General features: G+C 43.1%; 2 protein-coding genes across 2 annotated transcripts; one reads left to right on the forward strand and one right to left on the reverse strand.

Moving 5' to 3' along the window:
• Window positions 1-10,290: 10,290 nt before the first annotated feature.
• On the reverse strand, window positions 10,291-13,473 carry CRYAB (crystallin alpha B). Its single transcript, XM_054592556.1, has 3 exons — window positions 13,160-13,473; window positions 11,913-12,035; window positions 10,291-10,638 (listed from the first exon to the last, which is right to left on the reverse strand). The coding sequence occupies exons 1-3, from the start codon at window positions 13,358-13,360 to the stop codon at window positions 10,435-10,437; spliced, it is 528 nt and encodes a 175-aa protein (XP_054448531.1). The 5' UTR covers window positions 13,361-13,473; the 3' UTR covers window positions 10,291-10,434.
• An 837-nt stretch (window positions 13,474-14,310) lies between these two features.
• Window positions 14,311-15,583, forward strand: HSPB2 (heat shock protein family B (small) member 2). The gene is made up of 2 exons (XM_054592555.1): window positions 14,311-14,479; window positions 14,942-15,583. The coding sequence occupies exons 1-2, from the start codon at window positions 14,386-14,388 to the stop codon at window positions 15,394-15,396; spliced, it is 549 nt and encodes a 182-aa protein (XP_054448530.1). The 5' UTR covers window positions 14,311-14,385; the 3' UTR covers window positions 15,397-15,583.
• Window positions 15,584-15,820: the final 237 nt, after the last annotated feature.

Consider the following 15,820-nt stretch of genomic DNA (forward strand, 5'->3'; position numbering starts at 1 on the left):
TCCTTCTTTCTTTTGTTGTTAAATGCAGATTGATTTTATTTATTTATTTTTTAAATGTCAAAATCCATTATAAAATATTTAAAAATTTAAATCCATAATAAAGTCTCAGTAATTAAAACAACATGACACCACAAAAGTATATATCTGTCTAATGATGTAATATATGATTAAATTGATATTTCAAATCAATGGGGAAAATAAGGCTTATTCAACAAATAAGGTGCATGGACCACTATTACTTGAAATGAAACAAATATAGGGTCCTATATCACACATTATACAAGAAGTATTCAGGTGAGTAAAAATCAATATGTAAAATCTAAGGAATTTTAGGAGAAAATACAAAATAATATTTTTCCTAACCTGAAGTAAAATATTCAAACCCAGAAGCTACAAAGTAAAATATTGACAATATGACTATATTAAACATTTAAGAATACATAGTAATATACATATTAAAAAGTTAAAGGACAATTAATAGAATGGGAAAGTATTTGCCACACATCTAAAAAAGGGTTAATAGTTGTTTTGTTTTGTTTTGTTTTGTTTTTTAGGGAAAGAATTCTACAAACCTTTAATTGATAAATGGATAAAGAATACCAAAAAGTCACTTAAAGTTTTTTAAATATAATACAAATAGGAAAAAAATATACAAAAACAGGTTTAGTTTCAACAAATAATAAAGTAACAATTAAAATAAGATATCATTGTCACAATCAGATTAATATGTATTAATATATTAGTAATATCAAGTGTTGGAGACTGTGAAAGGAATTAGGTATTCATAGACTCTTTGTCTTCATCGTTTTAAAGCAGTCCGTTTAGCATATTTTGCAGTGCTGGTTTGGTGGAGATGTATTCTTTTAGCCTTCTTTTGACTGGGAGACTCCTCATTTTGCCTTCCATTTTGATTGAGAGCCTTGCTGGGTAGAGGAGTCTTGGTTGTAGACCTTTGCTTTTCATGACTTGAGATATTTCTTGCCTTTCCCTTCTGGCTTGTAGTTTTCTGTTGAGAAGTCTGCTGCTAGCCGTACCAGGGCTCCCTTATATGTTACTACCTCTTTTTCCCTTGCTGCCTTTAGGATTCTCTGTTCGTCTTTGATATTTGCCATTTTAATGATGATGTGTCTTGGAGTGGGCCTCATTGGGTTCCTCTTGACTGGGACTCTCCCTGCTTCCTGGACTTGCATGACTTTTCTTTCCTCCAATTAGGGGAGATTTCCATCATTACTTTTTCAAACCGGTTTTCTACCCCTTGCTTTGTGGTGTGAACTTCTATGGTAGGAGACCATTGTTTTTCTTTCTGGACCTGCCTCTGATGATGTCAGATGTTGACCCTGTCTGATCTTAGGAAGCCTTTTTTTGAGACTTCCAGGAATCTACTGTCTGTGGCTGTGTCCTTAAGCTGTTAATCTGCACTCAGCAAGTCAGCTTAGACACCACAGGGTGGGGCAGACTCCCTCCTGGGGGCAGGGTTATTGGGTCCCCTCATGCGCTGCCACTCAGGGGAGTGGTCTTCCTGAGCCAGATGGATGATGCCATATGGGGGATGAGTCAGCACCAGGATCCCACCAGCTCCTCTTTTTGTTCTCTCCCCAAAGCCTCCATCTCCAGTCTCTCCTCAAATGTCTCTAGACAACTCTGTGCCCTCTATCTGTGCCTGCCACTCTGTACTCAGCAGTCAGGCTTTAGCACTACTAGGCCAGGGCCGAGTCCTTCCTGGTTGCAGGGCTATTGTGTCCTGTCACACTATTGCCAGTCAGGGGAGTGGTCTGGCTGACCAATATGGCTGTTGCAGTATGGGGGATGAGTCAGTACCGGGATTCCGCTGGCTACTCTCTCAGTTCTCTCCCCAAAGCCTCTGTCCCCAGTCTCTCCTCAGGCGTCTCCAGCCCACTCTACCCCTGCCTTTGCCGGAGATCAGGGTTAGTGGCTGCAAATACAAATTTATGCATTGGTCCTTTAAATGGCTCTTTGCATCTCCAGCCTCCCACCTCTGGCAGAGAGCAACCCTGCTGCTTTTCACAGCTGGCTGTTATCTGTGTACTTTTTGGGCTCTGGTGCAGTAGGGTGGAGATCCCCACTTATAGTTTAGACCCTACTCTTCTCAGGGGGATCCAACTTGCAGTTTCAATATCCTTCTGGTGCTGCCTCCTGTGGGTGCCCCACCTGCCTTCTCGAGTCTCTACCGCACTCCTTACCAGTTAGGTTGTGCTGAAGCTGATTCTTCTGTCTGTCTGATGTCATCAGCTCCTCTCTCACTATTGTTCAGTAGTTTGTTCCAGGTGATTTCTCCACAATTTAGTTGTAATTCCAGATTGGTTCTGGGAGGAGATCACTGTAACTTCCACTCATTCCTCCACCATCTTGATTTGATTCAGATTTCCAATTTCTTGCCCTTACTCTTCTCCTTCTGGCACCCCTATGATGCAAATGTTGGACCTCTTAAAGTTGTCCTAGAAGTTATTTATACTATCCTTTTTTTTTTTTTAATTCTTTTTTCTTCCTATTCTGCATGGTTGTTTTTTTGCTTCCTTATGTTCCAAATCATTGATTTGATTCTTCATCCATTCTACTGTTGTTTCCCTGTAAATTGTTCTTAATTTCAATTAGTGTATCCTTCATTTCTGACTCAGTCTTTTTTATATTGTTGAGGTCCTCACTAAGTTTCTTGAGCATCCTTATAACCAATGTTTTGAACTCCACACTTGATAGATTGCTTATCTCCATTTTCCTTAGTTCTTTTTCTGGAGTTTTGATCTGTTCTTTCATTTGGGCCATGTTTGTTTGTCTCCTCATTTTGGCAGCCTCCCTGTGTTTGTTTCTATGTTTTAGGTAGAGCTGCTTTGACTCCATGTCTTGGTAGTGTGGCCTAAGGTACTAGGTATCCTGTATGGTCCAGTGGCACATCCTCCCCTATCATCCAAGCTGGGTACTCAAGATGCATCCTTTGCATTGACTGAATACACCCTCCTCTTTTAGTTGAGACTTGGTTGCTGTTGGCAGGTCAATGGGAAGGATTTACCCAGGCCAGTCAGCTGCAAAGACTGACTGTGACCACTGTCTGCCAACTTCCACCCTTCATGGAAGATCAGCCATGCAGGGGCAGGGTGGTGGTCCTCTGACATGGTCTTTAGCTGTCCACTGGGTGTATAGGCCCTGGGGTTTCCACAGTGGTACAGGCCAAGGTCAGCCCCCACCTGTGTTTCACCCAGGGCACCCTGCCTGAGCTGTAAAGCAATCTGAGATGGCTGTTACTTGTGCTGGGTTTGGAGATTACCAGGTGAAGCCAAGCTGAGACTCTAATCTGGCTGCTACTACAGCTCACTGAAGCCATCTTTTGCTTGTTTGATAGAATTTAGGAGCCAAGAGGAGCCATTGTTATTGAAAAGTACCTTGTGTGGGGCTGTGAGTTGGGTGTGGAAGAGCCTCTGTGGATCTCCATCTTGGGGCACACAGTGTTAGCCAGGTTGATGGAGTCTCTGATATGGCACTAGCCTACTCCCTCTGTTAGTGGGAGGGCTCGGCAAATGGATGATGGTTTCTGCTCACTCTGATGCCAGACACTTCAGCCTCTCCCTGTATACCACTGGTGCCCTTCAAGCTGCAACCTGGTACTGGAGCTCAGAGGGGTGAGTCTGACTAGGTGATTCTGTGTGTGGGTTCCCCAGGAGGAACTGCTTAGGGCTGCAGCAGCCTCCTCCACCGACTCAATCTCTGCTGGTTTTTGCAGGCAGAAGTTACAGGGACTTATCTGCCTGGCACTGGGACCCTGGGCTGCGAGGGCTGGTGTGGGGCTAGGACTCTTCATTTCTGAGATATTCCTTCCCAATTTTTATCCATGTGTGTGGGGGGACAGCCCATTCCACCTCGGTACCCCTCCTACCAGTCTGGATGGATGTGGTTTCTTCAATTCTGTAGTTGTCAGACTTCCATTCAGCTGAATTTCTGATGTTCCCGAGTGACAGTTGTTCTACATTTTAGCTGTAACTTTGATGTGATTGCGCAAAGAGGCGAGCTGTGTCTGCCTACAGCGCCACCTTGAACCGCAGCCCCGACTAGGTAATTTTTAGAAATCCTTCTTTGTTGGGAATCATCCTGCCTGGTTTCAGGGACTGTAGTCTCGCCAACAGGTGAGAGGGCCCCAAGGCTGGAGCTGAGCCAGGAGGCCTTGGGAAAATAGGCCACTGAGAAGACAAAACCTGTCCTCCAGCCCCTGCCTCCTTCACATCACCCTGCTTGGCCCTGGAGGATGGCTGGTTAGTCAATGATGGGTAAGACCTCTCAATGGCAGGGGCAACCTAAGACAGGCATAGTTGCATGGGGGCCATCAGGGAATGACTTGGGGGACACAGAGAAGGGGCAAAAAGACCCCACCCCTTGGCTTTGTCATGGCCAGAGTCCTCATTCTATCTGAAAGAAGCCTCCTTATCTCTTGGCTGCTCTGCCCACCACCTGACCGGGTCAGTGAAACAATACGAAAAGCAGGCACAGCCCTAAACTGGATCAGGTGGTTTCCAGGGACACTTAGGCCTGGAAAAGGAATGCATTAAATCTTATGAAACTTACTTTGCTAAGAATGCCCTTGAGTTAATGAGTATTGATGTGTTGGGTTGAGCATAGGATGAGATCAATTTTCCAGGCTTCAGGGCCAAATGGGCACTACCCTATCTACCAGACCCTGACCTGAAGCAAATCTCTGTGTTCCTTCAAATGTTATCTATGATCTCTATCTGTTTTCTGTAAACATAGCCTTTAGGCATTGATGAATAAGCTTTACATGCATGCTGTATACCCCTGCACATATCATTCTCAACAAAAGCCACTTCAAGAGAAGGGCTCAGGACATTCTCTCCTAGAGGGAATTTCCATCCCCTTTTCCTGGCAGACTGAGAGTGTCTGGAATGACTTACTTCCTCATCAATGGCAACCCGGGGGGACTCTGCAGGATGGGGCACTCCCCCTCACTTCTTATTATTAAAATAGTACATGTTTCTTATAGAAGTAATAAAAAGTAAACATTTAAAATTCCTCCTTAATTCCATCACCATTATTAACATTGATATTCATACTTATACATACATAGTTATACACACACATATTTGAATAAGGGACAGGAAAGCTAACACATAGCTTATTACAGATAGCTGTTTAAGAGACTGCTCTTTATAAATTGTACATTATGATATGAAACATTTTCCATGTCAATATATACATTTACAGTATCACTTTTAATATTCATACAATATTTTAATATTGTATGAATGCATCATTTAGTTAACCAATCTCTGATTCAGCCAGCCAGTAACTATTGATCGCCTATTCTTTGCTAGAAATGGCAGGGGGTGGGTATAGCAATAAGCAAGAAAATAATTCATCTTAAGGGAACTTACATTGTAGGGGGATGAGATAGATAGTAAACCTTGTTCAATACACATGAAAAGGATACTGATTTGTCAGCATCTAACAACCTTTAGCATTCATTTCATGAGAAGTTGGAAGCAGGTACATACTTCCAAGTGTGCAGGAAGCCTGCATGAAATTATTTAAGTCAAAGTACCAATAAAACTGATTCAGACATGTTGACACAATTAAAATGGATTTTTTAAAACCCAGTTTTAAATTTTTACCTACAAAATTGAGGATGTATTTGGGAAAATATGTAATCTGTATGAATTAACACTAATGCTATCTTGTGCTCTCTCACACATGTACACTCCTTTATACCTTACATCACTAAGCATGATAACAAGAATAAAACACACAACTTAATTATTGTGAAGAATATTAAGAGATCCACAGTAGTTGTAATGTTCCATTTGTTTAACTTTTCACTTTTATATTATCTACAAGTTAAGCACTCTCATAGAATGTTTATAAATGTAAATCAACATTTTTGAGGACAGTGTGGCTGTGTCAAAATTTGAATGTATATACTTTATTTTTATGTAATTACATATCTTAACTACATGCACATAGTAAAAACAAAATTACATGATGTATTAGGGTATCCTGCAATATGCTCTCTTTTCATTCCTTTAACCCAACTCCCTTAGTCACCCGGTTCTCTCCCCACAGACAATCACCCTTAGCAGTGTCTGGTATCCCCTTCAGAACAAGACAATGCAAAATATATATGTCATAGCGATTCTACTCCTAAAAATCCATCTAACAAAAATAGTTGCACATATACACAAATAGATGTATAAGGATATTTATTTTGTAAGTGTAACAGCAAAATATAGAAACAATCTGAAAGTCCAGTAATAAAGTATTACTAAATTATGACATATCCATGCTTAGGAATACTGTGCACCTATAAAAAGAATGAGGAAGATCTATATGCATTAACTTGAAAAAGTCTCCAACACATATTGTTAAGTAAAGAAAACAGAACATAATTTCATCACATTAATGCAAACAAATAATCCTGTGTGACGGGGTGTGTATATGTCTACCTATAATATATATAATCATATACATGTATACATCTTTTAAGAAAGGACTAGGCTAGAAGAAATGGAGACTTTTTCATGCTATTTTATATTGTTTGAAATTTTTACTACAAGAATGTATTTATGTATTATTTGTATAATTTTTAAAGTGAATAATTCTAAGCAGTAATATGAATAATTTTAGATTGTAAACAGTAATGAGATGTTAAATAAGGAATAATATTTACATATTTTTCTGATGTTTAAATATTACCTTGATTCTATGATTATTTGTGAATACCAAATACCTGTATCCCATATGTTGACCAGTGACAAAGAACTTGGACAGGAAAATTATATGTAATGAATCTATATCACAAAGGCCACATTACAAACCAAGAGAATAAAAGAAATGACAAAATTTGGATTCAATTGATTAATCAAAAAATGAATAATAAAATTAGAGATTTATCACAAAAAAGAGTAATAAATCAAGATAACCACGTTTCAAAATTCAGTATACTTATTTTTCTATATTTTCCTCACATTAAAATTTTTATTTTATTTTAAAGTTGTGATAAATCTCAGGTGGCAAATCTACCTTCTGTATTTATTTCTTTTAATGATAGAAACACTGACAATGTCCTTAAAATTACTAAAACTGATTATCATACTATTCAGCAAAAAACTTTTTTTCTCTGCAGAGAAATACACAGATAAACTGCACTTTGTTCCTTCTCCATCTGCTGGCTAGAAAGGGTATATCTCAAAATACTATCTCTTGATTAAAACTGACAGTATTTTAAGCCCCAAATATCATTCCTTATTATTGGCACTAACAGTTATTTGTAAATTATCAACTCATTTCTAATATATTTAAATCATTCCTTTTCATATATACATTTGTGAATTTCTGCTTCTTTTTATTTAATATTTATTGCCCTTTTCAAATGAAGTTATTCCTTCAGTTCTCTTTTTGTTGATTTTATTGTTGCCTGTTTTGGTTTTCAAAATAGTTTAAATAATTCCTTGATGTCTGATATTGACAACTTTGTGCACTTATCTAATATATAATATTAAAAATGAGAATGAGTGTTTAAAATACATAAAAGAGAACTATAGAATTCACCAAGATATGGAATACATTAGGAGGAAAAAAATTGAGACTGAAGATTATGAATACAGTTGTAGGTATGTTGAATTTGTGGACCTGTGGGAATTGAAACAAAGGTATTTGATAAAGTAGTTGGACATGTAATTTCAATTCTCTAGAGACACAGCTAGCATGGGAGTATAAATTTAGAATATGGGAGCTCATAGATGAGAGTCGAAGACACAGGAGTTGATAATCTAGGTTTATGAAAAAGAAGGGTGTACAAAGGCCAACAGAATCATTGGAAAGGCAAACTTGAATGATTGGCAAAGAAAAATGAGCACATAAAAGAGAGAAGGAAGTGGTCAGAAAGGTGGGAGAAAAACCTGTCTAGCACAAAGTCACAGAAACCAAGAGAATGAGATTTAAAGAAGGAAAAGGTAGGTGCTCAAAGAGATTATCAGAAGTGTCCACTCGATTTAGCAAAACTGTCACTTTCATAAATAATTTCAGGAGAGTGGTAGGGTATGGAGGACTTCAGCCCGTGATGTCTCCAGATTTGCCACAGATGGAAGAATCATTCCAGACACCATTTGTCTGCCAAGGAAAGGGGAGGCAAATTCCCTCTAGTGGGGAATGCCCTGAGCCCCTGTGCTCAATGGCTTTTATTGAATGGGTTACCAGCAGGGGATAGGTAGCAGGAATGTGTAGGTAATCTCATTACATCAGTATGTTAATGTTTACAGAGAATAAGCAATGTTTTAAAGAAGTCAAATGGCAGGAAACACACCAAATTGCTTGGTTCGGAGATGAGTGTAAACATAATGACACCAAATGGTTTAGGGTCAGGGTCCATGAATAATGTAAATTTCCTTCCCAGTGTGAGCCGGTTATCCAGTGTGAGAATAACACAGCTTGAGGGACAAACAAAGCGTGCTTCAAGGAGCGTAATTTACTTCTAGGCCTGAGTTCCCCCAGGGGCCCTCGGAGCTATTATCAGGTCCTGCCTATCAACTGCACTACCAGTTTTCCCACCAAGTACTTACAGAGCCTCTCCCAGGCCCCTGCTTGTGCAGGACTACAGTCCCCAATACCACTCAAAGCGGCCCCCAACAGATCAAAAAATAAATAGGGGACAGACTTTTTGACAAGATAAAACAGTAAGTTCATGTTTGATGCAATCCCTTAATTCCTAACACATACCGTGGTAGAGTTTGTTAAAGCAAGAAAGATAAATAATAATATGGAGGAAATAAATGACAACATATTTAAATAAATAAAAATAAAATTCAGGAGAATGGACATATTGGCCTCTAGGTCTAGAATGGCAATGGCAGACAATGGCAGCAAAGATTTTCACTTCTACAGGCTGAAGAGACTAAAAGTGCTCATTTCCAAGATAGGAAGAAAAAAACAGAGCATTGCTTAAAGCCAAGAGGTTGTGATTAGATTTCCCCATTTGTGAAAGAAATCTGGAAAACCCCTGTCCATCTAACTTCTAGGAGGCTTAGTTGAATATAAACTCTGGGGCTTAGAAAGGTGGGAAAACCCAGACAACGTCCTGATTACAACTTTATGTAAGCGATACTGTGGTTCCATGACAGTACCTGATATGATAGCAGGATGGCAGCACCACTCATCATTATAAAACCTGGTTTAGAATTAGGAAGGGATGCAGAAAATGACATGGAGGCAAGAGCGAAACTACTGAGGATTAGGAAACAATGAGCCCAGAGGAAGAGGGAAAAAAAGCAAAAATTATTTATGCCAGATAACCTACACAGGGCTATTTTTCATTAATTGAATCACAAGTTTTGTCTAGGCTCACAAAAGTGAAATGAAGATGTTTTTGTAGAAGAAAATGTCTTGGTTTAAGCTAAATAGTAGACTCACTTACTGACTTATAATTTATTCATTATAATTCTAAAAGTTAACTTTTTTTATGGTGGGCCATTGGATTGGAAATTTTCCAGCCTTAGTTTTTATCTAGCAAATAGGTATTTGCTAGATAATTTAGAGACTATACTTGAAAGGCTTGCTTGGTGCTAATCACTCAAGTCTTATTTACTGCTTTTGTGAATCAGCTCAAGGCAATGCTTATCAGTAGGAAAATGTTGAATAACTTTGGGGGCACCATCTCTCTTCCCTAGTTACAGGATTAAACTCAGAGACATATTAAGGCCTTTTATGTATTGTTATCCAGAGTTCATTCAGATTTGTTGTTGGAACTGAGGGCCAAAATCAAAGAGGGAAGAGACAGAGGAACTGATATTCTTTGAACTCTGACAAGGGCTTTACCTTTTTTCTTTAATTTACTCCTTACAAAAAGTGTACAAATCAGTACCCCATGTTATAAATGGAAGACCTAAAGACCAGAAAGTTTAAATGACTTGCAAAATTTATATCATTGGTAAGTGGTGAAGACAGTCATTTTTGAATCTAATATCCCTGGAACCCCCTAAATCATAATGTGATGATTAAAGATCTGCTGTATTTGTCCAATTTAAAAAAACCAAACAACAGCCGTGACAGGTGTGACTCGGTTGGGTGTTGTCCCACAAAGCAAAAGGTGAGTGTTTCAATCCCAGCCAGGGCACATGTCTGGGCTGCTGGTACAGTCCCTGGTCAGGGTGTGTATGAGAGGCAAGCGATCAATTTTTCTCTCTCACATCGATGTTTTTCGCCTGCTTTTTCCCTTCCTTCCTCTCTCTCTAAAAATAAATACATAAAAACCTTAAAAAAAAACCCCATAGCACAAGGCAGTTATCTGCTACTGAATGACATTTTATTAGCTTAATAATTTGGGCCTGCCCTTAGTATTAATAAGCTTCAGCATTAGTCACAAGATTTTTATTCAATGGTGGGGAAACTTCGTTGTTTTAAAAAATGCAGTTAGAGAAAGGGCATCTACTTCCTGGGGGCCGCAGTGACAGCAGGCCTCTCTTCACGAGTGATGGGAATGGTGCGCTCAGGGCCAGAAGCCTGTTTCCTTGGTCCATTCACACTGAGGACCCCATCAGATGACAGGGATGACGTAATTGCAAGAGGGTCCACATCTGCTGGGATCCGGTATTTTCTGTGGAATTCCCGGGAAATGAAACCATGTTCATCCTAATCCAAGAGAAGGAGGAAAGAGGTAGGGAGATAAGAACAGGGAAATTGCACCACTTGTTTAGAATTTAGACATCTTCCTTCCCCTTAGGAGTGACCAAATGCCATGGCAACATGAAAGAAAACTTTTCTGTTTGGGGCTAAGATGAAGTTGTTTAGGTGGTCACTCCTACGAATGAGAATCTGAGAAGTCTGAAATAGGCAAAACTTCACAGCTCTCCAAACTCTGAGGCATGGATATGTTTATAGGTATTTCGAAAAGGTTTAGATCAATGTTCGTTGGGCCAACAGAATTTGGAATATCATCCAGCATTGTAGATCTAAGTCCCTGAGGAAGCTCAGAAATTATCCTGACTTCTCAGGAACATCCCAGAATGTTCCAGACCAATAGGACCACTGCTATTAAACAAACAAAAAAAACAAAAAAACTCCATCCAGGGAGACTGTGCCCCAAACTTAAATCACATACGCAAAATGGAAACAGTCTGAGAACCTCAAACTGTACTGTTTGATGCACAAGCTTCTCAGTTATCACAAATTGTTAGGAAGCAAACTTATTAAAAAACTTTCCCAGAAAGAAATGAGAAGGCTATTCTATTCTTCAGAATTCTGCTAAAGAGTAGTTGACCTTAACCCTTATTCCTGCTGAATCTCAAGCATTCATCCAGACAGGCTCTCAACAGATTTCCACCTGGGCTCAAGGATATTAGAAGCTGGGTACAAACTTAGGCAAACTAAGTAGTTCCACGTTATAAAGGGCTAAAGAGAAGGGGATTCCTGAACATGGAAAAGTCCAAAACTCTAGGGCGTTCAAGGTACACGCAGTTAATGTTATTATGTAAAGCAACCAGATGTCCAACAAACACTATGCCTAAATCAGTGCTTCTCAACCTTGACTGTACATTTACAATTACCTAGGGAGCTTTTAAAAATGCTGATGCTTGTGTCCCATCCCTAAAAATTCTGATTTAATTGGCCTGAGAAATGCCTCAGCATTGGAATTTTTTAAAATTCCCCTCCTGATTCTAATGTGACCAAGCTTGAGAACCACTGGCTTAAATGGGAAGTGAATATCTCATCTATCCCATCTAAGGCAATCAAAACAAACAAAAAACAACAACAATGATCACTTCTCTGGCCGGTACCAGGTCTATCCCTGTTTCCAAACTCCAGTGGCTTAAGACTGGAATGTCGCCAGCCTCAGAGGCTGATGGCAGTGTCTGGCACATAGTGTGAACTGAATGAATGAAAAGAAGAAAAAATAAGCTACATACCTGCCGCTCTTCATGCTTGCCATGCACCTCAATCACGTCTCCCAGCACCTTGACCTTGAGTTCCTCTGGGGAGAAGTGCTTCACATCTAGGTTGACAGAGAATCTGTCCTTCTCCAGACGCATCTAGAAATGGCAAGGTGGGACAAAGAGGTAGAAGAAAAAATGGTGTGACTGTGGATTACTAGTGCAGAGTCTTCATTCTGCAGACTTGCTTTCTTGTGAGGTAGCTTACCCTCCTTCTTTTGGTTAAAAAAATCCGTTTTTGAATAAAAATGCCTCTCTGGTTCAGGGGTGCCACCACAGTGGTACCCAAGGCACACCACTTGGTCATCAGGTGCAAACTTTATTTACAGGGGCAGGGAAGAAGACAAGCCACCCAAGGGACCAATTACAAGGATGGGTCTGGGCATGGCTTCTGCTGCCTTTCTGACCCCAATGCCTGGCCTTGTCATTTGTCTGTGAGACAAAGGACCCTTCTTCTTGCTCAAGTCTCTGCCAAGTTTCCCACCCACTCAATCTGGAATGTTCTGCTGGTCCTGATTGTCCTTCCAAAGCCCTTCCCCACTCAGCTCCTGTTTACTCACACTTGGATATTTTTAAACTAGAGCGTTATCTGTAACAGCTTCTATCAACCTGTATGTTCAACCCCTTCTCCCTTTTAGGGCAGGTGGTGAGGGGATGGGTCCCAAAACTGGACCTACATTCCTTCTTCCTTATGCTTGGACCCAGGCTAGTTCCCTATCACAGCCCCAAGAAACCCAGAAAATCATAGGAGAGGAAATAAGAAGGAAGAAAATAGTGGTTGCTGTCTCCAGCTCCACACAGTGGGGATGAAAAGCTCAGGATGAGGTAGGTCTGTCTCCTGGCTCTGAAACTTGAAATGATAAAATTTTTCAGGAGTACAGGGTATTAGAAATGGTAAGCAAAGGAATCCAAAGGCAGCTCTTTCCTTGTAGATCCTTATGAACCAAACCAGAAAGAGGCATCCTACTTCAAAGTTAGGGGATAAAAGATGATCATCATACAACACGGGGAAAAATGTAGTAAGTAGGGTAGAGAGGAGCATTAAAGACAGGTGACTGGAAGAGAGAGGAACTAACCTCATTTTTCTTCACTGCAGGATACATAAATGCCTAAAAGACTTAAGACATGTTGATGGAGCCAGATTTAGAGAGGAAAAGCAGAGCAGCTGGATACGTTTCCAGAAGGTTCAGGAAACTCTCCTGTGCTGTAGAGGGGAGACTTACCTCTGAGAGCCCAGTGTCAATCCAGCTGGGTGCCCGCAGGAATGACGGCAGCCGAAGGTAGAAGGGGCTCAGGGATGTAGAAGTTGGGAAGAGATCAGACTCCAGCAGGTGCTCTCCAAAGAACTGGTCAAAGAGGCGGCTGGGGGAATGGAAAGGAAAGAAGGGGCGCCGGATCCAGGGGTGGTGGATGGCGATGTCCATGGTGGCTGGTGAGTGTCTGGGGTCTGCTGTCAGCTGGCTGGTCAGCTCCTTTCAGCAGCAGCTACAGCTGGCCCCTTTTATATGCACTCTTGTGAAGCTTCTGGAATGATGATGTCAGGGGTTTTATTATCCCAGCTCACCGCTGTTCATGGGGACTTGTGATCAGGGATTTGGCAGTGTGACACATACCCAGTACTCACTGAGCTAAGAAAAGAGAAACACAAACACGTCTGAGCTGGCCAGTGGCTTTTGCCGGACTTGTTTCACTAGCTTTCTGTCTACACCCAATGGCAGGCACCCTGCCCCCCACCCGTTGGGACACAGTCAGGAATCCCAAGCAGGCGGATGGTGTGTCCCTCCTCCTCTCCAGCCTAGCCAGCCAGGGGAATTGGGCCAGCAACTATCTTGGGCCTGGGCAGGAACTGGAATCTTCCTTGGCAGGGCCCCAGAGACATTAACTCTTTGTGGGTTCCCGGAGGAAAGCAGTGATCACCAACATATCAGTGGCAGGCATCTGTGTGGTGCTAAAGGTTCACCTGGGTTTTCTGGTAAGGACACTAACATTCACCTGGGCACAGGAAGACCCCTCACCACAAACCAAAAAAGGGTAGGAAAGTTTCTTACACCTTTCACCTTAAAAGGATCACCAAACAGGGTGCTTGCAACTAAGGAGGAGAAAAAATGGTGTGGGAAATGTACAAACTGTGAGGGTCTCAGCTAGGGCTCTCCGGGACCTTTGACCGGCCGCCCCTCCCAGCCCACGCCCCAGCCAGGACCCCCAGCTGTCCTCGCCGGTCCCCTGTGACAGCTGAAGGGTGTGCTGGGGAGGGGACGGGGGTCCAGGCGACGCTAGCCAAACACTCGTGGCTGGCACTCAGGGCCCCCACTGCCCGCCCCTCCCCCAGCCTCAGCACTATTTTGGGTGGTGTAGACCCCGCCCCCACCTCCATCCGAGCCCGGGCTCTCCAGGCAGCTGGAGGGGTCGCGCTGCTGCTCGGACAAGGGCCGCCTACACGTCTGCAGCCATGTCTGGCCGCTCGGTGCCACATGCCCACCCGGCCACCGCCGAGTACGAGTTTGCCAACCCGAGCCGCCTGGGTGAGCAGCGCTTCGGAGAAGGTATGGCACAGACGCCACTCCTTTGCCTCCCACCCCCACCGCCTGAAATTCTGGGCTGACCTCCCAACGGTGCTGGCCTCCACCCCATTCCGGGCTTAACTGAACCCCTGGGCCGAGCCATCTCCTACCCCAGTTCCCCCTGACCCCCTCCAAGCAGCGCTCTTTCTCCTTCCTACTGACCTCAGTGCAGACGTGATGCACGCAGCGCTCTGACACCTGCCGCCTGCCCTCTTGTTCCCCTTCTCTCTACCCAGCTCTGCTTTGGTTTGGCCTCCTCCATCCCCATCTCATTTCCTTTCTCAATCCCGTCTCCCCCGCTGCCCCCTTCTAGTGGTTGTGGCACCCTCCCACCCATTCCCGACTTCTCTTGACCCCCATCCTGCTCAATCTAGTCCTCATGTCTCATTTCACCCCCTTTTCTGCCTCATCCTGCCTCTTGCCTTCTCTCTCTCTGCCTCTCAGGCCTCCTGCCAGAAGAGATCCTGACCCCCACCCTCTACCATGGCTACTATGTGCGACCTCGGGCCACTAGAGCTGGGGAGAGCAGCAGGGCGGGGGCCTCTGAGCTCAGGCTCAGCGAGGGCAAGTTCCAGGCATTTCTGGATGTAAGCCACTTTACCCCAGATGAGGTGACCGTGAGGACTGTGGACAACCTGCTGGAGGTGTCTGCTCGGCACCCCCAGCGCCTGGACCGCCATGGCTTCGTGTCCCGAGAGTTCTGCCGCACCTACGTCCTGCCTGCCGATGTTGACCCCTGGAGGGTCCGCGCTGCTCTCTCCCATGATGGCATCCTTAACCTGGAGGCTCCTCGGGGTGGCCGACATTTGGACACGGAAGTCAATGAGGTCTACATTTCCCTCCTCCCTGCACCTCCTGATCCAGAGGAAGAGGAGGAGGCAGCTGGAGTTGACCCCTGAGTGCCACAGACCCAGTACCCAGCACTTCCTTCCTCCTGCGGTGATTCGGCCGCTGCCACCACCCCAGAGGTAGCAGCATCCTTGGGGGAAGGGAAAAGTGCATGGGCCACAATGTGTGGTTTGGTCCCTTGGGACATGTCCTAGCCTTTGGTTTAGTTCTGGGTGGAGCTGAATAAACCCAAATCTCAGGGCCTTTTTTTGTGCTGCTTCCTATTCTGTGGCTTGGAGGATGGGGTGGGAAGGGAGGGAGGGAGGGAGGTCATAATGGCTAGAGGAAAACTCCTCAGTTAGATGTGCCCAGCATTATAGAAGCCTGAGCTCACGCTGGGATGCGGAGATCACACCGGAAGCTGACACTGGCTCCAGATCAAATTCCTAGCCACAATTTTCTCACAGTGCAACAAAAGAGAGAGTGATCCTGGGA

The sequence above is a fragment of the Pteronotus mesoamericanus genome, unplaced genomic scaffold, assembly GCF_021234165.1.
Source record: "Pteronotus mesoamericanus isolate MK-2021 breed Mesoamerican mustached bat unplaced genomic scaffold, CSHL_Meso_final scaffold_36, whole genome shotgun sequence".
NCBI lineage: Eukaryota > Metazoa > Chordata > Mammalia > Chiroptera > Mormoopidae > Pteronotus > Pteronotus mesoamericanus.

Bases quoted from the DNA above. Each gene is read 5' to 3' on its own strand.
- CRYAB (XM_054592556.1), bottom strand. From the start codon at position 13,360: ATGGACATCGCCATCCACCACCCCTGGATCCGGCGCCCCTTCTTTCCT. The intron at 12,036-13,159 runs GTAAGTCTCCCC...TGCCATTTCTAG, and splicing joins TTGACACTGGGCTCTCAGAG to ATGCGTCTGGAGAAGGACAG. The intron at 10,639-11,912 runs GTATGTAGCTTA...CTCTTGGATTAG, and splicing joins GCAAGCATGAAGAGCGGCAG to GATGAACATGGTTTCATTTC.
- HSPB2 (XM_054592555.1), top strand. From the start codon at position 14,386: ATGTCTGGCCGCTCGGTGCCACATGCCCACCCGGCCACCGCCGAGTAC. The intron at 14,480-14,941 runs GTATGGCACAGA...TCTGCCTCTCAG, and splicing joins TGAGCAGCGCTTCGGAGAAG to GCCTCCTGCCAGAAGAGATC.